The sequence below is a fragment of the Saimiri boliviensis genome, chromosome 3 (genome assembly GCF_048565385.1).
Source record: "Saimiri boliviensis isolate mSaiBol1 chromosome 3, mSaiBol1.pri, whole genome shotgun sequence".
In the NCBI taxonomy this organism is placed as follows: Eukaryota; Metazoa; Chordata; class Mammalia; order Primates; family Cebidae; genus Saimiri; species Saimiri boliviensis.
The window spans coordinates 66,657,748-66,684,647 of NC_133451.1; the positions used below are offsets into that span (position 1 = coordinate 66,657,748).

Below are 26,900 nucleotides of genomic sequence, written 5' to 3' on the forward strand. Positions count from 1 at the left end.
CAAATATGGACCTTAGAATTCTAGAGAAATAAACAAGCATATCTGAAGTAACTGAATTATTGGTTGAGAAAAGGTATCCCAGATATAAAATCTATATTAAGTCAGTCATTCTAAAATAAATTTCTAATATTTAATACATTTTGTTAATTTATGCCTTTATCACTGCAGAGATTTAAGTAAATAATTTATAAAAATATCATTCAACTATACCCAGCTTAACATTTTACATGAACAAAAATTACTAGTTATTAAAGGAAATCATGGATAATCAGAATTGCATCAAAGATGAGCATCTGAATTTCTCATGCTAAAACTTCTAATTCTGGCACAAATTCGTGCTATTAACTATTTTTTTCTCCCAATAACATACTTTTATCATGGGTTAAAAAAACTTAATAATGCCAACTTAGTAAAATTCCTTGTTGGTAGAAATGGCTATTTTTTGGTAATCTTATTTTTACCTGGACACCAAGTAAGAAACAGTCTTTAGAAGTATAACTGACCTTTATTCCTGATGGGAAGAGTGGTGGCAACATTGGCAGGTGGTTTGTCAGGCTCCTGAGGTGGAACAACCATGGGCAGTGCTTGAACCGGTACACGAGGAGCCTAAGACAAAGGACACTAAGTGATTATTAGTGTCCTACGAGATCCATTAATATGTTGTAAATAAAAAATAAATTACAGAGATTTTTTCAAGATATTTTTAATTTGCCATCTTAGACAATGATATATTTACTTAAAATATGTTGGTGCCAAATTGTTTTCCACGACATTTTTTAGCGGGCTTTGAATTCAAGTTGTTATTGTGACCTTTAAAAAGTAAAGCATAATTATATCATCTAGGGTCTGAATATTATACCAGATGTTCATTAACTGTATCAAGTACGTATTTATAAAGAGAACTACATATTACAACAAAAAATAGCCTAATTTAAACAGATACTATAAGAGTTAGGATAAAGAAGACATAACATAAAATGCTTTAATTTTTAAAACCTTACCCTATTTAAATCGTGGGATGGGGGAGTTAACTGAGTGACATCTGGTGGAGGGGCTGAAAGCAAGTTATTAGGATAATCCAAGAGATAGCAAACAACACTTGTATGGCCACCTTTTGCTGCTTCTATCAACATAGTTGAGCCATCCTAAAAGAATGAATATGGAGGAGGAAAAAAGCAAAGAAAAATAAGTTAGTTATAGTATCACTTAAGAAAATAAAGCCAGCAGGTCCCAGACACATTAAAATCATCAGTTTGGTGGCGCTTCAAGTAAAAAAGGAGAAAATTTATATTTAGAATGCCATTTTGAATGGAGCTTGTACATGATATGTTGTAATAATGACCAAAAGAGAAATATTAATTCACGATGCTGCACAAACATTTGAGTTACATACTTTTAAACGGTGAGTAGGATCTGCTCCATGAGCCAAAAGTAGTTCCACCACTGCCAGATGACCCCCTGCACAAGCCAGGGACAGTACGGTATGGTCATTATTAGCTGTGGTTCTATTCACATTCGCTCCTAAAACAGAAAAGGGATGAAAAATCATATTAGTAGAATGGTTTTTCCTAAAATTATGTTAAATTTAAAAATCATGAAGAGTAGAGAAAACAGTATTATGAGGCTCCACATACCTATTACCAAGTTTTAATGACTTTAAACACATGGCCAATCTCATTTTACAAATACCCCACATTAATTCTCTCTTATCTTGAACTACTCTAAAGTAAATAAATCCCAAACATAATATAATTTGAAAAGACTTCAGTATGTACCAGTAAAAGATACCAAAAGTACCTATTACTCCTAACGTAATAACTATTAAAAGTAAAATATGAAGTTTTATTTGTATTTTAAGTTCTTCAGTAGAAAAGATGACTCAAGAAAAATAAATTATACTGCCTTCTATGGGTTAAATATGTAGAGAACAAACACTAAATGGAGTAGTAGAGTAGTACCATTTTTTTTTTTTCTATTAGAAATACCTGACAAGGAAAATGGGTAATTTACCCCTACTCCCGAATAGGAATCTACCCCTAATTTATTTGCTTGTTGTTTTTGTAGAGTCGGGGTATCACCGTGTTACCTAGGCTGGTTTCAAATTCTTGGGCTCAAGTGATCCTCCCACCTTGGCCTCCCAAAATGCTAAAATTATAAGCATGAGCTATTGTGCCTGACCTCTATCCCTAATTTGGATTATTGTGGTAGGTAACATGGGAAATAGAAATAAAATAATAGAAACTGGAATCAAATTCACTAATATTAACCAGTGAGGGGACAGCAATTATATATATAATTCCATGCTTGAGAATACTGTTACGAATATATATCACCAATGCATGTTCAAAATGTTTAAAGTAATTTGGTAAATTATTTCAAATTTTCTTTACCTATAAACAATTAGAAATTTGAGATTTCTTTACTATTATTATATGAAGAAAATGGTATATTATTGCCTTTGAAAACTGTATAAAGCCTATACTTTTTGTTGTTGTTGTTGAAACAAGGTCTCACTCGGTCACCCTGGCTGGAGTACAGTAGCACAATCATAGCTCACTATAACCTTGAACCCGTGAGCCTGAGTGCTCCTCCTACCTCAGCCTCCCAACTAGCTGGCACTACAGGTACGACCCGCCATGCCTGACTAATTTTATAATTTTTCTAGAGACAGAATCTTACTATGTTGTCCAGGCTGGTCTTGAACTCCAGGACTCAAGGGATTCTCCTGACTCAGGGTCCTAAAGTGCCGAGATTATGAGGGTTAGCCACCACACTTGGCTTCCCCTTTCTTTTATCAATGCAGAATCAACAGTAAAATCTGTACTCTCCTATACTTAAGAATATAAGCCAGGCGCGGTGGCTCACGCCTGTAATCCCAGCACTTTGGGAGGCCAAGGTGGGCAGATCATGAGGTCAAGAGATCGAAATCATCCTGGCCAACACAGTGAAATCCCGTCTGTACTAAAATACAAAAAATTAGATGGGCGTGGTGGTTGTGTGCCTGTAGTCCCAGCTACTCAGGAGGCTCAGGCAGGAGAATTACTTGAACCCAGGAGGCAGAGATTGCAATGAGCCGAGATGGGCCACTGCACTCCAGCCTAATGCCTGGCGACAGAGTGAGACTCTGTCTCAAAAAAAAAAAAAAAAAAGATGAACTCTGAATGAAAAACTTTCTCAACTGTAACTTTCATAGTAAACACATAAGAAATAATTTAAAGAGAGTAATAGTATGCTCCCTTTTATTTTATTTGGTCATTAAGGTCTTTGGTATTCAAACTAAAATTTCTGATCGATGAATGAAAATCCTCATGCAATTTGCTATTTTTGTCACATTTCAATTGTGAATATTTTTTGTGCTGTATTTATAACCAACTCCCTATATTTTATAAGAAAGGGAACATAGAACCAGGAAAATAGTAGAAATATTATTTGCTACAAATTTTTTTAGTGGCAGAAACATCATAAAATTCCAGGTTTCAATATAATACTGTATTACATGAACACAGCAGAGTGTGTTACCTAAATCTCCAGTTTTTACACAGACAAATTTCCCTTCCCTTTATACAAGTGTTTCTCAAAAAATGTGCTAAGTGGTATGACAACTATTTGTAGTCTGAACTGGTCTGTGCATGGCAGGATGTTTATCAACTATCCATTCATTAAATGTCAACAGCATCCCTCCTCATATGATAACCTCTCGCCCTCAACTACTATACCCTTAAATCTCTAAATGAAGGCAGGGATAAATACTTTTGAGGAAACGAACAACTGTTTTATACAAACTTACCTTTACTAATTAAGAACTGAACAGTACAAACATGACCAGCTCTTGCAGCTTTCATTAAAGGAGTTCTTCCACCTTCGGATTCATGCTCCTGTTTAAAAAAAAAAAAAACAAAAACAGACTTAATTGACACTTAATTGCCAGTGAACAAGTTTTTTTTTTTTTTTTTTTTTTTTCATAGAAATCAAAAGAAAATAACTGGACTAATTTCTGAATCTAAATATTCAAATATAATGCTTTGAAAAAAATTAAGAAATATATTTCTAAATTAAAAAAAAATCTAAAATTATAAATTTGTCCTATGAAAATAATTTTAGCATATATGCTGCCAAAGTGAGCACAGGAAATAATTTTAAAACTTATAGTCATGTGATCATGATGCCCTCATCTAAATGCATCTGAGTAATTTGTTCCTCTCTCTACACAATGAATTGTGGTACCTCACTATGCATGTATGGTACTCTGACATGGTCTTCTCTGAACAATCAATATGACGAGCAGTATCCTCATCCACTCAAAGTTATTTTCCCCTCATGAGTCTGCATCCCACCTCTATGAATTTCAGTAACTGCATCACTACCATCCTCTTTATAGACTTCCTATTATCTCTAGATTCCCTTAAATAAAAATGATAACAAATATTTCTAAAACCATCAATTCTAAGATGCTACAAGAGCTTTCTGGGTCCCAAAAGGATGAAGACTCTACTGCATACTTGTGATTACTAAATAGCTGAGAACAACACTACTGGTAAAAATTTTCAGATCTTAGAAAAGAAAGATATGAGAAAAAGTATCTTTCATACAGCATTTAATTTTTTTTTTATTTTTAAAGAAATGCTGAACAGTTTCTGATTTTTCTCTTAAGCCATATCCTAGGTTTTTCTAATTGTCATCAACCAACCAAGTACTAAAAAATACACTGCTTTATGTTTCAGAGCCACAGTGGCAAACACTAGGAATACAGTTTTTACATGGAAGAAAGCTCTAACAAGCTTGAAGCACTTAATATACACATTACATTCTAGTTGGTTGTGTGCTTGTATCTCCCTTGTTAGACTTAGCGCTAACAGTAAGTGGCCCCAACAATAATCTAATTCAACATTCTCTTTTCATAAATGACAAGAGGTTAAATTATAAATTACTGTCTATAAAATTAATTACTGAAGGGGTGCTTACTGCTGTCTGCATGTGAATTTGTCATAAACCATGAAGGAAACAGCACAGTTGTTTATTAATCTTAGAATCTCAGTCCCATAAATATACAGGTGTTAATATTTTAGCTAAAATCAGCCTTTGGATGTCTTATTCCTATTCCCTCACATGCTAGACTGGAAGACCACCTATTCTACCCACACACAGTTGCTTTATGCTTCCTTACCTCTCAGCCTTCGCTCACATTTTTTTCCAATTAAAATACTCTTTAGCCACAACACTGCCATATCTGTCTTTCTAAACTTTAGCCATCCACAAAACAATATGTCAGATGATTGCTTTACATTTTCTCAGCTTCTTTACTCTGCATTTCACTACCACATCTCGTTATGTCACCTATTATATTTTCTGAAATTATAAAGTACTTGAGGGAAAAGATAATAAGTATTTATGTTTTAAACTTTTATTATTTAATAATGTTCTGAATATTGTAGTCATAATTTATTTCCTAAGCAATACTAAAGTTCCTCTAAGCCACATTTGCCTTTTTATACCAAATCAGAAAGTCTTCTAAAAATAGTTAAATAATTACCTAAGGGAAAATTAATCTGCATTAATATCTGTAACACAAAGATTTCCTTTTTCTCTGGAAAATAAGGGATAATGCAGTGAACAATCCCATTAAGGAAAATAAGAATGAACAGTAAACAGTGTGGAAAAAAATGTGACTAAGTGAAAGAAAGAATGGCAAAAAAGCCAACATAAAACTAAAAGTGAAGAGGTACCTTTTGTCTAGAATCTCCATAATTTAAAATTTCTTATTGTTAAGTATTAAGATTTAAAAAGTAACACAGCTTACCAGATCTGCGCCTGCCTGAAGTAAGACATCTGCTACATCAGTATGACCATTTTCACAGGCATATGTTAGTGCTGTATCCCCTGTTGCTGTTGTTGCATGAACGTTAGCTCCTGTAGTAGTGTCAACAAATAATACACAGACTTAATACAAGAGCCATAAGACCTATATGATGGAAATACAGGTTTCTTCTGGATAAGTCCTATCTCCTCAAATTAAACAAATTAAAACCTTATTCATTTCTAGAAATAGAGAATACTGTAGGCATTTTTAAAAAGAAACAAATACAAACAAAACTACTTGAAATTAAAGCTGCAGATACTTCAAAGAGCAGTAAGGTAAATTGCTCAGAATACATACAAAGATATATCACTTTTTTTTAAACGCACACATTCAGTGTATCATAACATCATAACAATATTTGCATTATGACATTTTTACTTAAATAAATCATGTAAAAAAACTTCTCCCAAATACAAAAATGCCTACCTGCAGCTAATAAGTATTTAACTAACTCCAAATGACCCTCTTGAGCAGCTTCCATTAAAGGGGTAGAACACCCTAGCTCTATATCCGCTCCTGCCTTAATTAGAAAGTCTGCCACTTCCAGAAAGCCTCCACAGCAAGCCAGAGTCAAGGCAGTTTCTTGAGTTTCTTCTGTCTGTGCATTGATATTTGCTCCTAAAATAAAGATTCTAATTATTTAAAGAAAGTCATTAACTTATTCCAGATATATGAAAAACATGATTTCTTAATAAACTATATTTCAAAAATGAACATTTATATTACTATACTAAATAAGAAATTGCCTTTCTCCTAACTCCTAAGGCAGTTAAAAATAAAAATAAATAAAACTGTTAAAACCACATACAGATCTGATGTATCACAGCTGAAGTACAGACTTATTCAGCCAAAAGGCACAAGTCAGGTGATAAAAGAACTCAAAAAAATAAGCTATGTCCCCTTATTATAATGATTCAAAAATAACAAAAGATATTCATGATAATGATGATGATGATGATGATAATAAAAATCTTAACATTAAATAAGCTCTTACTATTTCCCAGGCAACATCAAAGCATTTTACAAATTGTTTAGGTATTATTATTATTAGTTCCATTTTACAGCTAAGGAAACTGAGGTTAATTAACTTATCCAAGGTTACAACATTATTGTCATCAATACTACCACCATCACTATAGCTAACATTTAACAGGCACTATATGACAAGCACTGTTCTATGAGTTTCACACATACGTATTAACTGTCACAACAACCCTACAGATGAGAAAACTGAGGCACAGAAGGTTAGAAACTTGCCTAAAGTTACAAAATTGGCAAGCGGTGGAGTTATGATTCAATCTACGAAGTCTGCTCCAAAACCTATGCTTTTAAAATTCTAGTTAACATTACCTCTAAATAAAAACAGAAGTTTTTTTTTTTAAAGTATCATTCCTCTTAAATTTGTCCAGACAAATCTTACTAATGAAAGAAAAATAAAATCATGCTACCAATATAGAGATGGGAGATTATTTCTAAACTGAAGATATCTTAGAAGATATCTTAACATAGTGAAGTAATTCTTTTACTTTTACCAAAAGAGAAGTTTATGTACTGAGCCCCTTGACAGTTTCTAATGTGTGTGCATTCTTGCACTCTCACCAAGTTAGTATTTACTGCATGGCTTCCCATACTGTTTAATAAACATTAGCTTTATTAAATATTTATTGGTAGGTATTCTACCCCCAAAGGAATACATTCTCTTCATCTATTACCTTTGAGAAATGTTGACTCTTATATTCCCCTATTTAACCCACAAACCTTGCCAACACCAGTTCTGTTTTTCATTCACATATAGCTCATGATATCTCTGAAAGCTCTATATTAAAGAAGTTTCTTCGATTTTGTTTAACACAGTATGGGAGCCATTTTCACAGTAAATATCATTAGTTTGTGTAACAACATCTCATTGCAACTCTACTAGAAAGGTGAAATACTAAAATCCAATTACTCTTGGGTTTTACACATTTATCATTTAGTGTATTGATAGATATGGTTACCTTGACCTAGAAGTAATGCCACCATTTCTTCATGTCCTTCTCGAGCTGCTTCCATCAATGGTGTATAACCTTCATCATTGACCTCTTCCAGGCTAGCTCCTCTTTCAATAAGTAAAGCTGCAAGTTCCACATGCCCACCACATGCAGCCAAAGTTAATGGTGACTCAAATGAATCAGCAGGCATGTTCACCTGGGCACCGCTGTCAAGAAGTAGCCTCGCTACTTCAACATGGCCATCCTAATCATAATACAATCAAAAATATTAAATCAGTACCAATAAATACATCTTGAAAAATCCAAACACTTCTCAATTACTATACAATGAAGTTTACTAATCTCCACTCAAATAGGAATAATCTACATTTAACAGTTAAATAAATCAGTATTTATTATGCACTGCCTATATTTTTTTAACATCGGAGAGGGAAATAGAGATTGAAAATATAAAGTAAGCAGAAACATGATACCTTCAATCAAAAAGCTTATTAACTATCGAAAAATGAAAAAAGTAAGTATGTGAAACAAGAGACTATTATGAGACCACAGGTAACATCAACACTGTATGGTACAAACTTAAATGCTAAACGGATAAAGTTTAGAGAGGGAAAGAAGGATTTTCATAAAAATCTTAAGGATAAGCAAACTTTTGTTTAAATATAAAAAAACGCAACAGTTTTTGGAGAAGTAGGGGAAGGATACACACTGTGTTAAAGGAACCCATTGTGTACATAGTACTGTCTACATTGTTCATCCAAGTACCAGTGAAATTAAGAAAAGGGCCAAGAGTGGTAGCTCACGCCCATAATCCCAACACTTTGGGTGACTGAGGCGGGAGGACTGCTTGAGCCCAGGAGTTTTGAGACCAGCCTAGGTTAAATGGCGAGATTCCATTTCTACAAAAATTAGCCAGGCGTGGTGGTGTGCACATTGTCCCAGCTACTCAGGAGGCTGAGGAGGGAGGATTATTTGAGCTCAGGAAGTTGAGCCTGCAGTGACCCACAATCATGCCACTACAATTCAGCCTGGGGACAGAGTGAAACCTTGTCTAAAAAATAAATTAAAAAAAGAAAAGAAAATTCTACATTCTGTCTCCTTTAGTGGTCACTTTTCCCACTGGTTCCCTCTTTTTTTCTTCTTTTGGTCCTTCAATAATTTTTTTCCTCTATATATTATCTCCCAGACATATCATTCTTTCAAACATGCCATGCCCATTTTTGCCACCATGTTTGTCACATTACATAATTTTAATGTCTTACTACTTTTTTTCTTTTTCAATTTGTAGAGAAGAATCTAATGTCTTAGTAGTAGTTTGATTACTTTGCTATTTCTTCAGTGCTGAATATTCTCCCTTGATAGAGCCTAGATTTCCTTTAAATCTAATTTAAAAACTCAGTATTATAGCAGGCCTTCCAAATGTCTGGTTCCTACTATATCTTTCACTTATAATGTTTACTCCCAGTGCTTGTTGGCTAGATGTACAGATTTTTCCATTTGAATTTCTTTTTTTTTGAGACGGAGTTTTGCTCTTGTTGCCCAGGCTAGAGTGAAATGGCGTGATCTGGGCTCACTGCAATCTCTGCCTCCTGGGTTTAAGCGATTCTCCTGCCTCAGCCTCCTGAGTAGCTGGATTACAGGCATGCGCCCCCACATCCAGCTAATTTTGTATTTTTAGTACAGACAGAGTTTCACCATGTTGTCCAGGCTGGTCACTACTGACCTCAGGTGATCCACCCACCTCAGATTCCCAAAATGCTGGGATTACAGTCATTTTAATTTCTTAATTTATATATAGACTGTTTTCCCAGTAGGGGGTGGCAAGGATGATTAAATTTCCTTATCATGGGGAACTTTTAAAACTGTTATTGTTAATAATATTAATGTACTTTACACCCATTATCTCATTTAATCTTCACAACTCCAGAGAAAGATAGTATCCTCATTTTACAGATGAAGTACACGAAAGCTTAAACTTTTCTTTGTCAAAATAATAATAATAATAATAATAATAATAATAATAATAATTTACTAAAGCAAACACTAAGATGACAATAAGGAAAACAACACATAAGTCTTAAATGGCTACCTAATATTTTTTAAAATAGTAAACAAAATTTAACATCCTTTCAAGAATATTAAGTTTTTCAAGAATTCTTTCAAGAATAACATCCTTATTCTCTGAAGGGAAGATGAGAAGAAACTTCAGATACTTTTGGGGCCTTTTCTACCACTGGCATGTTTTTCTCAAAAATTTTTATATAACATTCTGATCCACTTCTGTGTTACAAATCATAAACCAAGATACAAAGGTTTAAGAGTACTGCTATGAACCATTCTTGAATATAAACTCTAAAACACAGCTCTTCAAAAGAGAACTGTGGGCTCAGAAAAGACTGTGAGAGACGAAAAATTATGTAACATAAATTATGCTCTACTTTTAAATTTTTGTGTAGTCAATTTATTGGTTTGAAGTATGTTACATTTATTAATAATGTACATATTCTGAATTATATTTCCCTTTTTTTTTTTTTAAATACAGAGGGGGGTCTTGCTATGTTGGCTAGGCTCGTCTTGAACTGCTGGCCTCCACTTTAATTTCTTAATTCAATACTCCCAGCTTGGTCTCCCAAAGTGCTGAGATTATTGTAGTAAGCCACCATGCCTGGCCATATTTTCCTTTTCCATATCCTCAACCAATCTTTAAAAAAGTCACTTTGGTGACAACTATATAAAACCAGTATAGACTTACATGAGACTAAGAAAATGATAGCATTGTAAAGCTTCAGAACGTAACTTCAATAGAAGTTAATGTACAACTGACTCAGTAAGGTTCTGACAAACAGAATTGTAGCACTCAAGGAAAAGGCATTCATTGTATACTAGCTCTGTCTCTCCCTAGTTAATATATCAATTTATTGCATGTATTTCACCAATCTTACCATGCAAGCTTCCATTAAGGCAGTGTGCATTTCATCTGTTTTATGCTCTTGATCCGCGCCTGCTTCCAAAAGAAATCGGACCATCTCTAAGTGTCCTAAACCAAAAGTGTATAAGATTACTTGAAAATATTTTATTATTCCAAAATATTTTTTAAATTATAATATTTTGAAAAGTTATATTTAACTTACGGCATTAAATTTATAAGCATAATGAAGTCAACTAGAAGCCACCCTCAACTGTAGAACACAAATTATACAAGTGATCTTGCTGTTTAACCCCTTACCCTACTGCCCTAGAAACTGCTGCTACTAGAATCTCTGCTAGAGGTGAACAAAGATGCCATTAAAATCCAACACCCAAAATGTTCCCTCTACAACCTTTTAAGAGCCCAGACATGCTATAGTTATTTTATTTATGCTATGGAATAAACCAGCTTTCATGAACTAGTGGCCTGAGATAATAATGATCAGTCTAGTTATTTCTGTGAGAAAATGTATTGAAAGTTCCAATACCTAACTGAAAAACTTTAGGGAAAAACCTACCTATAAACTGGAAACTGTATGTATAAAAACATTCTTCAAACCACACCATTTAATTTATATTTATATTTTTAATTATAATATACACATGTAACACATTTATGCAGTTCCAAATAAACCACATGCTTAAGTTCAGATACAGATACCATGTAAGTGGTTAAAAAGAAGACATATTATAATTTAAAAAGAACTTCAGAGTCTATGATAAAAACAATTAACAAATTACTTATTATTTTCCCCAGCTTTATCTGGAATGAACAACAATCAATTCTTATGCAATTGGGATGAGAGAGAAAGACAGATAGTGAAGTCAGAGGTAAACAGTTAAAACAAAATTTACTTCAGTGCATAAGTGTAGTATCTGCCAAATCTTCTATCTGCCAACTACCTACCCTCCCTTTTCCTCTCTGCCATTCTCCCCTCTCCAAAATCCACATTAACGCTGAGTCTCAACCTGACTTCTATCTCTTCCGCAACTCCTCGTTGTCAATCTACATCCAAGGAAAGCTCACCAGAAAGAGAGGAAAGGAAGCGGGTCCATGGGTACCTGGAAGTAGTAGAAATGTTCTCCACCAGCTCAGTTCTCTATCCAGCTTCTAATTAAAGCCTGTAAGCCCCAACCTCAGATGCCCCTTTTGGACAGCAGAGTGGGGCTACAAGCAAAGCAGAGAGGGGAGAGTAGTTACATGCAGCCCCATCTCAAAGCTCTCTGGCCAGCTGGGACTCAGTAGTGAAATGCAGCCAGTTCTGGGTTCAAAAGCATTGTGAGAAGGGGAGAGAGCCACCCAATCAGCCCACCCCAAGGCTTAATTCCTCTCCTCCCAATGAAGATCAGCCTCTGCCTAATTATAAACAGGGCTGGGGAAGGGAATTAAGGGACTGCAGCTGTGTTCCCTATCTAAAAATCTATTAACATCAGATAATCAAAAGCACTTTATAAATAAAGCGTATTTCTCAAATTTAACTTAAATTTTAGTCAATTAATGCAAATATCTAAGGATTCATGTTTATAAATGAAATTATTCCAAAAGGCATCACACAACCTTGGCTACTCATACAGAACAAAACACCACCAGGGCCAGAACTAGGGTGAGGAAATCAAAGCCCAAGGTGCAAAATTTAAGGAGGCATTCACACGTAAGCTTGTGCATGTGAAAGGTTAGTCCCTGAGAATGAGGGCCTCCTTAAATGTTTTACTAGGTTTTGCAAAAGCTTCTTCTTGATGCTTAGGGGTCAAGAATTTACAATGTAAATAATATGGGACAGCTATATAGATGGCATAAAACACAAAATCGAATGGCTAAACAAACACAACACTGCATGACTTTTTTAATAAAAAATTTTCTTAATAAAAAATCTTAATCTACTTTGGTAAAAAGTAAAACACCTTAATTTATAGTCATTTATCTGTCATACATATGGAGTCAAAATGTTCCACTCTGTGGCTGTGTTTTAACAATCTAGAACATAGAACGCTAATTTTCTGCAGACCAAACATCTTTTCAGGCAACTGTTCAGCCTATCTCACATATGCCAAAGGCTCGACAATTGCCTGGAAAGATGTTTGGTCTGCAGATAATTAATGTTCTATGTTCTAGATTGTTAAATTTTCTGTACTATCAATATTTTCAGGTTCAGTGACATCATTTAAAATACCATGTAACCCTTCATAACAAGCAAAATCTTACCAACATGCAAAGCTATTATACAGTTCATATTAAAAGAACTGTTTCTGATAAAACAATTAGATCAATATTCACTTTTGAGTGACAATATTTATGTTAAATCTATACTTAAACTTACATTAAACTGAAACACTATAAACACTTTAATTCATACTATATATTAATATTATTATGTTTTACTTCTGAATTTAAAAACAAAATTACATAAAATAATTATAATTTCACATGTTTAAAAACTTTGTTTCAAGAAAGGTTTATACTGTACCTTTGTAACAAGCTAAGGTAAGGGCACTCTCTTTAAATTCATTGGAATGCGTATTAATGCCAGCCCCATTTTCTAGCAGCAATCTGGCTACTTCCACATGTCCAGCACTTCCAGCTTCCATAAGAGGAGTATGACCATTTTCATTATGGTCCTCAATACTAGCACCGGATTCCAAGAGCACCTTTACAACATCTACATAGCCTCCAGCACAAGCATATGTAAGTGCTGTATTGCCTATTTTAATTAGAAAAAATAAAAAGAAATTCACATAAAATACCAAAATAAAGTGCTAATTTACATTAAGAAAATGGAAACTGAAGACTATAACCATATTAAATTATATACATGCATATATGCAAATATATATCTATACATCAAATTCCTTTCCTACTGCATTTTATCTTTCTGAAATCAACTCCCTATTCTCCTTTTCCATTTAAAACCAAAGTCAAATACATGTGGAACATGAGATACACTTAATCCAGTTTGGAGAGTTGTAAAAGAACTGGGCAAGTCTGCCCTGGAGCTAAGTTTTACCTTAAGACGAGAAAAAGTTTGTTTTAGGGTTTATCAGAGAAATGTTTCACAAGTTTTTATTTATATATATATTTTTAACCTAAAATTATTCATCATATACATACCTTATACTATACCTTTTAATTATATATATGTGTTTTCATTACAACTTCAAATACCAGTTAACTGATCAAATTCAAATTTCTACATTTGAATTCAATAGTTTCTAAAACATTCTTTTCTGATGATAAAAATTTCCCATGTTACAAGAAAAATCAACCTTCTGGGTAAAATAAAAATTTCTAGGCTAGGCGTGGGGGCTCACGCCTGTAATCCCAGAACTTTGGTAGGCCGAGGTGGGTGGATTACCTGAGGTCAGAAATTCAAGATCAGCCTGGCCAACATGGTGAAACCCTGTGTCTACTAAAAAATACAGAAAAAAAAAAAAATTAGCTAGGCGTGGTGATGGGCACCTATAGCCCCAGCTACTCGGGAAGCTGAGATAAGAGAATGCTTGAACCCAGGAGGCAGAGGTTACAGTTAGCCAAGATTGCACTCCAGCCTGGTTGACAAGAGCAAAATTTCATCTCAAAAAACAAACAAACAAACAAAAAAAAAAAAAACTAGGCCCAAATTTGAAAAAAAATAAGAAAGTTTAGACTAAAGTTATGCTCTTCTTCAGGACACAATGTTTTCACAATACTTTTTCTGTGGGCCACAATTTAGTAACGTAGGAAATAATGAACTGTCTTTTTGTTCTACAATCTTTGGTTCTCCCTATCTTTCCACTCCTCTTCTAAAAAAACTAGAAACATGAGTTTTGGCACTACAACCTACACCTCTCAATTTCCAAGAGGGTGGTCTGCCTAACTGGGTCAATGTTTTAACTTTCTCTAAAGAACCTTAAAAGGCCAACTGCCCTCATAAACAAAACAGGAGAAATATCATTCAAAGTATATTCTATATAATTCAAAACATTATACACAGACGTATGCAAATATGTAGCACTTCTAAGAAATAAGAGAACTGAAAAATTAGCACTAAACATCAGTTTCATGTGAAACCATTATTACCAAATGAGGTTACTATTTAGCAAAACTGAAAGAGAAATATGCATGACCTGTTGAAGACTGTGCATTGACATCTGCTTTATGAGCTAGCAGCAACTTCACAATTTTGACATGTCCTCCATTAGCAGCAGCCATTAAAGGTGTAATGTCACCTTTGATTCCCCTATCTTCCACATTTGCATGCATTGCCAACAAAACCTTATGAGAAAAATAGTTTACAAGATATTAGAAAATGATAATCACAAAAAATTTTGAACATACGTATTTATATAACATCTACCTAACAAAACTATTTGTTGAAATAATCCTAATGGTTGGAAGGATTTATTTCATTATTTCCTTAGTAAGCAAGTCAGATTTTAAAAAAACAACAACAAATAAGCTTTATTTTGATAATACAAACCTGTGCAAGCTCATAGTATCCAGCAGAACAGGCTAAACAAAGGAGGCTCTCCCCTTCTTCTGTGTGTTCATTTACACTACGCCCTTCAATGAGTAACTTTCGCACAGCATTTACATCTCCTTCTGAACAGGCTTCTGCCAAACTGCGGCTATTAGGGAAAGAATATCACCATACCAGAGCATAAGAATATTAAAAAATTGCACAGCATAAGTATTGTTTTTCGTTGTTTTGTTTTCTGTTGTTTAGAAACAGAGTCTTGCTCTGTCACCCAGGAGTGGGTACAGTGATGCAGTCAGCTCACTGCAGCCTTAAACCCCTGGCCTCAAGCAATCCTCCTGCTTCAGACTCTGAAGCACTAGGATTACAGATGTGAACAACCACACCCAGAGTATTGGTTTTTTATGTCAAGTCTTGACAGTAGATATGGTTTGGCTCTATGTCCACACCCAAATCTCATGTTGAATTATAATCACCAGTGTTGGGGGAGAGACCTGGTGGGAGGTGATTAGATAACAGGGGTGGATTTCTCCCTTGCTGTTCTGATGAGTGAGTTCTCATCAGATCTGGTTGTTTAAAAGTGTGTAGCAAAAATTCAAACTTGGCAATAAAAGAGAAAGTTAAAAAAAAAAAAATTGTGTAGCACTACCCACTTTGCTCGCTGTCTCCTGCTGAGCCATGGTAAGACATGCTTGCTTCCTTAAGTTTTCTGGGAGCTCCCCGCTATGCTTCCTGTAAAGCCTGTGGAACTGTGAGTCAATCAAACCTCTTTACTTTATCAATTATCCAGTTTCAGGTAGTTCTTTACAGCAGAATGAAGAATGATTATTTCAATATGATTCATAACAAAAAGCTAAATAATTGAATTCACTTCGTTTTTTAGAATCTGCATATTAATGGCACTGAATTAAAATTATTAATATTCCAAAATGTTTTCAGTTATGCAACTGAAGGATAAAGTCTAATTTACTGTTAAGTGGAGAAAGAACACAAAATTTTAAAACACAGAAGTTTATAGAAATCAAACTTTTTGTTTGGTCAGTAGAAAATTTTTATAAAATTTAATTAAAAAGTACAAAATGGGCAAAACTTCTACTAATTAAAAAGATCTATGTGAGTCCTTCCATCAAGTAAAGGGAAATCAGAAAGAAAAGATGGGAGAATGTAATATTAGTAAATGAGTAACTGATGAGCCTTCTTTTTGTTTTGGTTTTGGACGTATTTACTTATACAATCATATTTTGGAAGAAGTTTCAAATTCAGGCAAAGAAAAAGATAAATTCAAGCAAAATGAGAGGAGAAAAAGTGGAGTAACAAAAAATTTAACAGAGAAAAGTGTTTGCCCCATAAAATTCCCAAAACAATTCCAATTGTAGACATTTCTAAAGATTCTCACTTTTGTATAAAATAATCCTAAAACTAAATCCAGGGATATTAATATTCTTTTTATTTCAAATATACCTCAATTCTTTTATTATCTTCTTAAAATATAGCCCTTTCTCTCACTTCAGATACTAAAGGTACCTACAGATAATCACTTTTCTATACCTCTGTTATTACCATTACCCAGATTTAAGACCAACATCTTTGCCTCAGATATGGCAAAGCCTCATAACCAGTCTCCTTGCCTTCACACTTGCTCTCCTTCAGGCTCTTTTCAACAAGACAACCAGAGAGATCTGATTTAAAGGAAAGTAGAACATGTCATTTCTCTACTGAGAACCCTCCACTGGCCTATAATCACACTCACGGTAAAAGCCAAAATCCTTTTAAGATCTGCCCAGTGGCAGGATACCATATTTCTCTTCCCTTTTACTTATCTGGTTTATCTGCTACTCTCTCACCCTTATTCCTTCAACTTTGGCCACATTGGTCTCGCTGCTATTCATCAAATATGCTAAATAACCTCCAACCTCCTAATATTTGCATTTGCTTCTCCTGTGCCAGGACAGCTCCTCTCTCAGACATGGCTCCCTCCCTTACCTATTTCAGGTCTTTCCTAAAAAGCCATCATTTTAAGTGAGGACATCCCTGACCATGCTATTAAAAAATGTAACATGACCTCTGCTATGGTTTGCATATTTGACTTCTCCAAAACTCATGTGAAATTTAACACCAAATGTGACAATACTGAGAGGTAGGGCCTTTAAGAAGTGACTGAGTCATGGAGGCTTTGTCTTCATGAATTGGTTAATCCATTCATGAATTAATAAATTAATGGGTAAATAAATTAATTAGTCATCATGGAGTGAGACTGGGTAGCTTTATAAAAGGAAGAGAAACCTGAGCTAGCATACTTAGCCTACTTTGCCATGTGATGGCCTGTGCTGCCTCAGAACTCTACAAAGTCCCTGCCAGCAAGAAGCCTCTCACCAGATGCAGCCCCTTGACCATGGACTTCTCAGCCTCCATAATTTTAAGAAATAAATTCCTTTTCTTGCCCAGTTTCAGGAATCTGTGATAAGCAACAGAAAATGAACTAAGATAACCTCCAACCCAAACACTGCCTTAGCATGTCCCTTTCAATCTTTTTCCCAGTTATTATATTATGTGTCATACTACATATTTTATTAGCATGTTAATTGTACTATCCCCTTACCAAAAGTGAGAAGGTCTCGACCAGCACTAAATAAATTTCTCTTTTAAACATCATTTAACTTCCCATTCCACAGGACACTGACAGTCCCTAGACTCGGTGCTCTCATTTTTAAGCACATTTAGGACAAATCCTTCCCATAAGACAATTCCTTTGTAAGAGCATACCTTTTCTCTCTTTCGAAGCAGCTTCTCTCTTTCACTTCTTTATGCATATACCCTAATCTACATTATCATTTGAATTTTTCATTTGATGTCTATGTGTGTATTCCAGCTTTAAAAACTTACAGGATCTTCTCTAGCAACAACTGAACTTAAGAACTTGTGGGCAAAGGGCATATTAAGCCTGGCACATGGCACTGTCCTTGATTAACATAAAAATGTGGCATATAGTACTCACTGCCCTTAAGTCTACCATATTTCTCAAACTTTGTTGAATAAATAGAATTGCCACAAACATATTCTATGTTTTTGCTGTTAAATTCCAGTATTTTCAATGCAAAATAATCTGTGACTTTTTATTTTTGTATGCGATTTCCTCATTGAACTGGTTTTAATATATCCTTCAAGGGTTTTGAATTGTCTCTCTTGCCAACCTTAGCAGGTACCACATTAAAAAAAAATCTGGAGATTACCGATAATATTTTAGGCTAGTAAAACTCAACATTTACCACGGAATAGAAACCGAGGTTAACTAAAGAAGAGAGTCAACCTACAAGAAGAATCATAAAGCAAATTAATAGAAACACAAAAATCTACATGAATGAACACTAATAAAGAGCCAAGAGAGCCGGGCACGGTGGCTCAAGCCTGTAATCCCAGCACTTTGGGAGGCCGAGGTGGGTGGATCACAAGGTCGAGAGATCGAGACCACCCTGGTCAACATGGTGAAACCCCGTCTCTACTAAAGATACAAAAAAATCAGCCGGGCATGGTGGCGTGTGCCTGTAATCCCAGCTACTCAGGAGGCTGAGGCAGGAGAATTGCCTGAACCCAGGAGGCGGAGGTTGCGGTGAGCCGAGATCGTGCCATTGCACTCCAGCCTGGGTAACAAGGGTGAAACTCCGTCTCAAAAAAAAAAAAAAAAAAAAAAAGAGCCAAGAGAAACAGGAAATTCATATTGTTAATACTATATAAGCCCTCTTTTATATGCTCTTATGAATGTTGTATAAAAATACCATTTGCCAGGCGCGGTGGCTCAAGCCTGTAATCCCAGCACTTTGGGAGGCCGAGGCGGGTGGATCACGAGGTCAAGAGATCAAGACCATCCTGGTATGCAAGGTGAAACCCCGTCTCTACTAAAAATACAGAAAGTTAGCTGGGCATGGTGGTGCGTGCCTGTAATCCCAGCTACTCAGGAGGCTGAGACAGGAGAATTGCCTGAACCCAGGAGGCGGAGGTTGCGGTGAGCCGAGATCGCACCATTGCACTCCAGCCTGGGTAACGAGAGCGAAACTCCGTCTCAAAAATAAAAAAAAAATAAAAATAAAAATAAAAATACCATTAGACAAAAGACAATTCTTAAATGCTATGATTTACTCTCTAAACCAAAATATAACAGAATATTCAGATATTCTCAATCGTTTTAAGGCAATTTCTAGAATAAATAAAATGGCTTCATTTTATTACAGGAGAAAAAAATTAGCCACTGAAGGTTGAAAAAGGTAACATTTATTAATAATTCTTTTCTGGTTGCTTCCTTGAAATATCTATCCATTTTTCAACATACATCCACAATTGTGTTTATATATGAGATGGTGTGATTTTTATTGGATAACATCATCATATCAGCTTAAAATGCTACGTCACAAAATATTTAGTGAGCCCTTACTAATTATAAAGTACTATCTATCTATATAGAAGGAATTATAGGAGATAAAATATAAATAAAGTACCTAGACTCACATTCAAGTTATAGGAACTAGATCTATGACTTCTTTTACAACTTCAAAAAGCAAACAAATAAAAGCCCTACCCTTTAAAATGGTCAGAACAATGTACATGAACTGGAAAATGGCCTAACTATTAAAACATTTACTTCTTTGTCACCAATACATTAAAAAAAAAATCTAAATAAGCAAAAGGTCTTTTATAACATATTGACTAGGCCATCAGCTAGACACTGGTGCTCTGTCATTTATTACCTATTTGACCTTGATTAAGTTACTCACCTCTCTTTAACTTTTCATCTGAAAAATGGAAGTAAAAACAAAATCTATGCCTTATAAAGTTTTTGTGAATATAAATAAGACATCACGTTAAGTGGTTAATACAGTGCTAGCTAGCCACAAAATAAATGCTTAGTAAATGTTAGCTATTTTTATTATTTTTAAGAACATGATTTCATACTGATTGCAGCAAAATGTACTTACTTGTCCGACTGCCCTGCATTTGCTGTGCTTTCAGCTCTCATACGGGTAAGTGCAGCAGCAGCTTCATCCAACGCACAACTAACAGACGATGTCAGCCTCCGGAGTACTTCAGGATCTGCAAAGGCTTTACCATCAGCCGTGGACAATTTGCCTATTCCTATTATATTATTTTTGCACCAATATAGACACACCCAAAAGGAGAAACAAAGCAAAATTTGAGTTACTTAAAGCTATACTGTGTATGTTAACAAATAACTTCCAAATGGTGGAGTGGACATATATATCGGCTGCTCAGCATCTTTTGAGAAATCACTCTTCTCCAGTTTTCTAATAAACTTATTCATTCCATGTGGTTCATAGGTACTTGATTCTGTGACCCTCTGGTGCCAGAAATGGGTCTTTGGCCTATGATGGGACAATTAGACTCTGTCATATCTTTGAAAGAACCTATATTCAAAGGTTGCTAAATTGGTAAGATGTGAGTCATAAGCTATTTAGCCACTTTTGTCACCACATACAGAAAAAGACTACCCAAAATAAAGTCAACATAGAGGAGAAAAGAGACATAGAAAAAGAAGGGGACAGAGTCCTGATTAAATTATTTTTGATTCATTGACGCCAGTAGTGCCAGAAGCCAGCACCATCTCTATGATTTGGCAAATGTCTACATTTTTTTAATATTTATATTATTATTATTTTTGTTTTGAGACGGGGTATTATTCTGCCACCCAAGTTGGAGTACAAGGGCATGATCATAGCTCACTAAAGTCTTGAACTCTTGGGCTCAAGTGATCCTCCCAACTCAGCCTTCCAGCAGCTGGGACCACAGGCTCACAACACCACACTAGGCTAATTTTTTTTTTCTTTTTTTTTTTTTTAATTTAGACGGGGTCTCGCTCTGTCACCCAGGATGGGTGCATAGCACAATTACAGTTCACTACTGCCTCACTGTCTTGAGTTCAAAATCCTCCTTCCTCAGCCTACCAAGTAGCTGGGACTACAAGTGCACACTACCGTGTCTGACTAATTATTTTACTTTTTGGAGGAATGGGGGTCCCACTGTGTTGCCCAGGCTGGTCTCGAACTCCTGGGCACAAGGAATCCTCCTGCCTCAGCTTCCCAAAGTATTGGGATTACAGGTGTGTGTCACTGTAGCAGGACACCCAGCTAATTTTTAAATTTTCTTGTAGAGGTACGGTCTTGTTATGTTGCATAGGGTAATTTAGATCTCCTAGGTTTAAGTGATCCTCCCACCTCAGCCTCCCAAAGTGTTCACAATTTCAGGTGTAAACCACTGCATCGGGCCAATATCCATTTTTGCTTAAGAATGTTTACTGGGCTATCACTTGTGAACAAAATATGGCCTAAAAAGGCATTCTAGACTATATATAAAAGATAAGCCATAAATGATTATGTCTACAACTTACTACATATACTTAAATTCATTTGAAAGTACTAATCTAAAAACCATTCAGAACAGCAAAATTAAAAAAAAAATTCAAAAGCAGAGATGGTTAGTAACCATCTACTTGAAACCTAACTGTTGCTATTTCAGATAACCCTGTAAAGCATGCAGCATTCTTACCCCTAACCTTTATTATTTTAATTCAGTGGTGCTTAATCCAAGCTGCCCATCAGTATCACTTGTGGTGCTTTTTTGCTTTTTTTTTTTTTGGAGATAGGGTCTCACCCTGTTGCCCAAGCTGAAGTACAGTGGCACGATCATGGTTCACTGCAGCCTCAACCTCCCAGTTTCAAGGGATTCCCCACTTCAGCCTCTCAAGCACCTGGGACCACAGGTGCAGGTCACTATGCCTAATTTTTTTTTTTTTTTTTTTTTTTTTTGGTAGAAACAGCATCTCACTATGTTGCCCACACTGTTCTTGAACTCCTGGCTTAAGTGATCCACATGCCTCAGCCTCCCAAAGGGCTGGGTTTACAGGTGTTCTCCAGCCACCTGGAATGCTTTTCAAATATATAGATGCTGAGCTTTTCTACATCTGGGGATCCAATTCAGTAAGTAGAAAGCAGGGCCTGGCATCTACATATTTTCAAGGCTTTAAGGCAATTCTGATAAACAGCTAGGATTAAAAACCTTTACCTCTAATGTTATGATGGATATTACAGAACCCTGCTATCCAACATGTGGTCCACTGAATAGAAGCACTGCTATCTCTTGGGAGCTTGTCAGAAATGCAGAATCTCAGGCCCTACGATGTACTGATCCAAAACCTGCATTTTAAAAAAGATCCCCATATGATTCCGATGCACATTAAAGAAAGGCTATTATAGGTTTTACAACAAACTAGTGAACTAAGAAACAAAAAGGATCACTCACTTGGTAATAAACATCTGCACAGGTAAGTATATCTTATAACAGTAAAAGGTGTTTAATAATATCACGTAAGTTTCATGTTTAAAGTTCTGAAAGTGTATACTTTTATTGTGTACTTTACAGTAACATAGGCAGCCTAGATTAAGCACCGAGTTAGAATAATAAGGTTAGGGGTAAGCATGCTTTATAGAGATATCTGCAAAAGCAACAATTAGGTTTCACACAGGTGGTTATTAACCATCTCTGCCTTTAAAATATTTTTTTCTTCTGCCATCCTGAATGATTTTTAGATTAGTATTTTTAGATATATTTCTATGCTTTTCTTTAATAAAAAAACTAAGATATTAAATGTTATCTGCCACAAAACCAAAAATAAATCTTCCAAGAAGGCTTTATGATTACAGCTGTAACAATATGTTCACAGTAGTCAAATTTCAAATCTGCTACAATTAATATGTAAAAATAACAAAATCTGTCTTGGTCTGATAAGACTGACACCTACTGTATAATTTATGTCACTAATATTAAAAGTCCTATTATATTCTGAATCTACTACAATATTTATTCAACAGATAATCTTTTGGTTAAATATATGAAGGCACTATTGAGATCAAGATCACAGACGAATTTCCACATTAAAAAAAATAGATCTAATTTTTCAACCAGCCCAGATCACTATGTAACAAACATTTGTCAGTAACAGCAACAGGAACTAGGCAAGAAGACAGATATGGCTCAGTAAAAACTAACCACTGTCTTAAAAAGAAAAAACAAAACAAGAAAATCTCACTTTAAATCTTTATGAACTTGTATCTTCATAAAGATAACTATTTTAATAAAGATAACTAGGGAAAAAACAAAGACATGATGGTAACCTTTCAAATTAATTAACAGTAATCAAAAATTATTCTAGCTACCCTGAATTACGGTGATTCTTTTTTTTCTGGTCTTATCCAGCTATTGGATATTAAAGTGAAGATCAAAAAACAGAAAAGGGCTAGGTGTAGTGGCTCACGCCTGTAATTCTAGCACTTTGGGAGGCTGAGGCAGGTGGATTTCCTGAGCTCAGGAGTTCAAGACCAGCCTGGGCAACATGGTAAAACCCTGTCTCTACTAAAAATACAAAAAATCAGCTGGACATGGTGGCATGTGCCTGTAGACCCAGCTACTTGGGAGGCTGAGGCAGGAGAATCGCTTGAACTCGAGAGGTGAAGGTTGCAGTGAGCTGAGTGCACTCCAGCCTGGGTGACAGAATGAGAACAAGACTGCCTCCAAAAAAAAAACAAAAACAAAAACAAACAAACAAAAAAAACACAATGACCAGATTATTATTTTCAAATTCTCTAATCAACTGAACAACAGAACCATAGAAATTCAGATGGAGGGCACATTAAAATATGATTTATATTATTTTATAATAAAATTAATATTAACACTATTAAACTTATTAAATATCTGGTTTTAAGATAACTGAATGCATAATGATTTCCCCCATTTTCCTCTCAGAACTTATTCAGAGGACTACAATGTAAAAGAAACTCCATCTATGATAAAACTAGGAAAAATTTGTAAATCTAAGCCAAAATATATAAAGAAAAAGTAAATCAGAGATGTAACTAACTTATAGAACAGAATAAACTGAAACACCACTATCAAAAGAAAAAGGGATCATTAGCTCAACAGGAGTCAGGAATTAGATGTACCAGATACAAGGGCGAGGCTTTGGTTGAAAAATAGGGAGATCAGCTGAACACCTTCGAGGGGTAATCAGACACAAGTTTCCACTGTCAAACTGAACAGCCAGGTGATTTATTCTCCAAAGAAAGCAAACTAGAAATGCCCTGGACTAAGAGACACCCAGTATACAGGAGGATCAGATGAAGTACCACATAAAAGCATTAAGGGAATGAACGTTAACATGGTAAGTAGTGAGATCCACAACCCTATTGCCAGTCTCAGCTCCCAGAATTAAGGTAGCTGGGTTATAAAAATCAGAGAAAAGACCTAAAGTATTGATACTTTAGGGATTCCCAAAGAAATGAAAGGATCTCTGTCTAATCACTGTCTGCTAGGAATGCTAAAGTGATCCCAAGATTACCCATCCCTGATGTACATATTCTACAATCTTGAGACTGAATTTGACAGATTTCACTCCCATAATTAAGTTATGTTATATCACATTGTTGATCTAAAGACAGGGAGGCTATCCTGCAGGGCCTGACCCAATCAAATCAGCTTGTGAAAGGCAGAGATGTCTTTGGCTGATTGGAGATGAGGAAGATTAAAGCAATTTCCACTGCTGACTTAAAGATGGAGGGTGCTACATGTCAAAGAATGTGGGCAACCTTAGGGAGATGAGAAGAGCCTCAGCTGATAGCCCGCAGGGAAATCAGGATCTTGGTCCTACAATTGCAAGGAACTAAATTCTGCTACCAGTAACAATAAATTTGGAAGTAAATGTTCACCCACAGCCTACAGATAAGGAACGGAACACAGGATAGCTGATTTCAGCCTTGAGACCATAAGCAAGAGAATCCAGCCACACTGTCCCTAGATGTCTAACTCACAGAAATTAAGAGATAATAAATGAGTGTTGTTTCATACCACTGTATTTATAGTAAATTGTTACAATGCAATGGGAAACGAATCCATACTGTATAGTGAAATGCATCAAGTAGACTTTCCAATTTGGCTTTTTATGGCATTGCTATAGACTAAAAACAGAACCCAAGGATCACTAGACATTTGAACAAAATCTTAAATATGAAAAGCCAACCAATGCATTGAAAATGAGACTGAAAATTTTATAATGCCAAAATTATAAAGCTTCAGGGAAAGAAAACAGGGACAAGTGGTACAGGGGTAAGTCATAACTAAGTGTGGCATCTACTTTCTCAATTGCAACATCAGAAATTTAGTAATTTTAAAAGTCTGAGAGTGATTTTTAAACTAGAACTCTACACCTAGCCAAACTATCAAGTAAGAGGACAGTAAGAAAGGCATTTTAGACAGTCTCAAAAAATTTTACCTCTTAAGTATCCTTTCTAAAGAAAGATATTGGATACTTAAACCTTGTTCAATCTCAACATCACAAAAAAAGAAGCAACCAAAGTCCCTGTGTGATACTTAAGGAAATACACGCCATCATGAATGACTATTCTTGCCAAAATCAGAATAAATCTGAATCTGATCAAGTATCTGGATCTAAAATAGGAAATACAATACCACAGAAGCACAACTAGCAAAATCCATAAAGTGAGAGAAATTACTATTTCTTCAACGAATAAATAGGAAAAAAGGAGGAATTGTTTTCTTCAATGAATAAATAAGAAAAAAGGAGGAATTGTTATAATTAAACTTAAAAATTTTTAATTTTTAATTTTATGGGTACATAGTATGTGTATATATTTAAGAAAAATAATTAACATTAAAACTATGTAAACCTTGTTTGGATCTCGATTTAAACAAACCAACTATAAAAAGACAGAAAACAACTGAAGAAATCTGACCACTGACAGTACACTGGTAATATTAAGAAATTACTTTTTTTTCTTTAAATCTGCAATAGTATGGCTATATTTCTTTTTAAACACTCTTAATTTATAGATACACACTGAAATATTTATATATTAAATGGTATGGTGCTTAGATATGCTTTAAATTAAGGTAGGTGGGGATGTCAGCAAGGTGGTAATAGGGAGATATGAAAAAGGACTGCCTGTACACTGAAGGCTGCTGAAGCTGGATGATGAATAAACATACAGAGATTTCATTATGCTGTTACCTTCGATTTGTGTGTGAAACTAAAAAAGGAAGGAAATAAAGGAGTGAGGGAGAGGAAACGTAAAAGAGAGGTGGAGAAAGAAAGAGAAGTAGGGGGAAGGCTAGCTTGTCAGCTACCATAAAGAAAATAGAAAAAACAGAAATAATTATACAACTTAGAAAAATGAAGCAACTATTTACATCATGTGAAAAAGTACTGTATCTCCAAATATTAGCTTTCAGGTAAAATCTGCTTCCATGTAACATCTTGGAATCCTGCTGTGCCTCTTGAGGCCACAGAAAACAAATCTATATGACAGTCTTTTAAGCATCTGAAGAACAGTATATTCAACCTGAATTTTCTTGTCTTCAGGAGAAACAGTCCCTGCTCCTCTGAGATATGTTTTTAAATAATTTCATAATCCTCATTTCTCTCTCATAAACTTCTACAGCAACATCTAATTACTGGGAAATGCTAAATTAGGTCTCTACTCTTCTGTACAAATAGTTTTCGGTCCTCCAATACAGGATTATACACATGCCTTTACTATGTTTTCAAGTCTATTTGGT

General features: G+C 35.1%; 1 protein-coding gene across 8 annotated transcripts in view; it reads right to left on the reverse strand.

Annotated features, from left to right (window-relative positions):
- Nucleotides 1-26,900, reverse strand: part of ANKRD17 (ankyrin repeat domain 17) — a 180,430-nt gene that overhangs the window by 63,402 nt on the left and 90,128 nt on the right. For 7 of the 8 annotated variants that reach the window (XM_074396257.1, XM_074396256.1, XM_074396252.1 and 4 more), the window contains 12 exons: nucleotides 20,234-20,390; nucleotides 15,270-15,417; nucleotides 14,917-15,064; nucleotides 13,281-13,514; nucleotides 10,791-10,885; nucleotides 7,855-8,092; nucleotides 6,284-6,475; nucleotides 5,798-5,907; nucleotides 3,788-3,875; nucleotides 1,394-1,521; nucleotides 1,002-1,145; nucleotides 504-606 (listed from right to left, as the gene is read on the reverse strand). In XM_074396257.1, the coding sequence (XP_074252358.1) occupies nucleotides 504-606; nucleotides 1,002-1,145; nucleotides 1,394-1,521; nucleotides 3,788-3,875; nucleotides 5,798-5,907; nucleotides 6,284-6,475; nucleotides 7,855-8,092; nucleotides 10,791-10,885; nucleotides 13,281-13,514; nucleotides 14,917-15,064; nucleotides 15,270-15,417; nucleotides 20,234-20,390 (1,785 nt within the window). Of the gene's footprint in view, nucleotides 1-503; nucleotides 607-1,001; nucleotides 1,146-1,393; nucleotides 1,522-3,787; nucleotides 3,876-5,797; nucleotides 5,908-6,283; nucleotides 6,476-7,854; nucleotides 8,093-10,790; nucleotides 10,886-13,280; nucleotides 13,515-14,916; nucleotides 15,065-15,269; nucleotides 15,418-20,233; nucleotides 20,391-22,334; nucleotides 22,442-26,900 lie in introns of those variants that run through there. The other variant, XM_074396258.1, reaches the window with a different exon arrangement.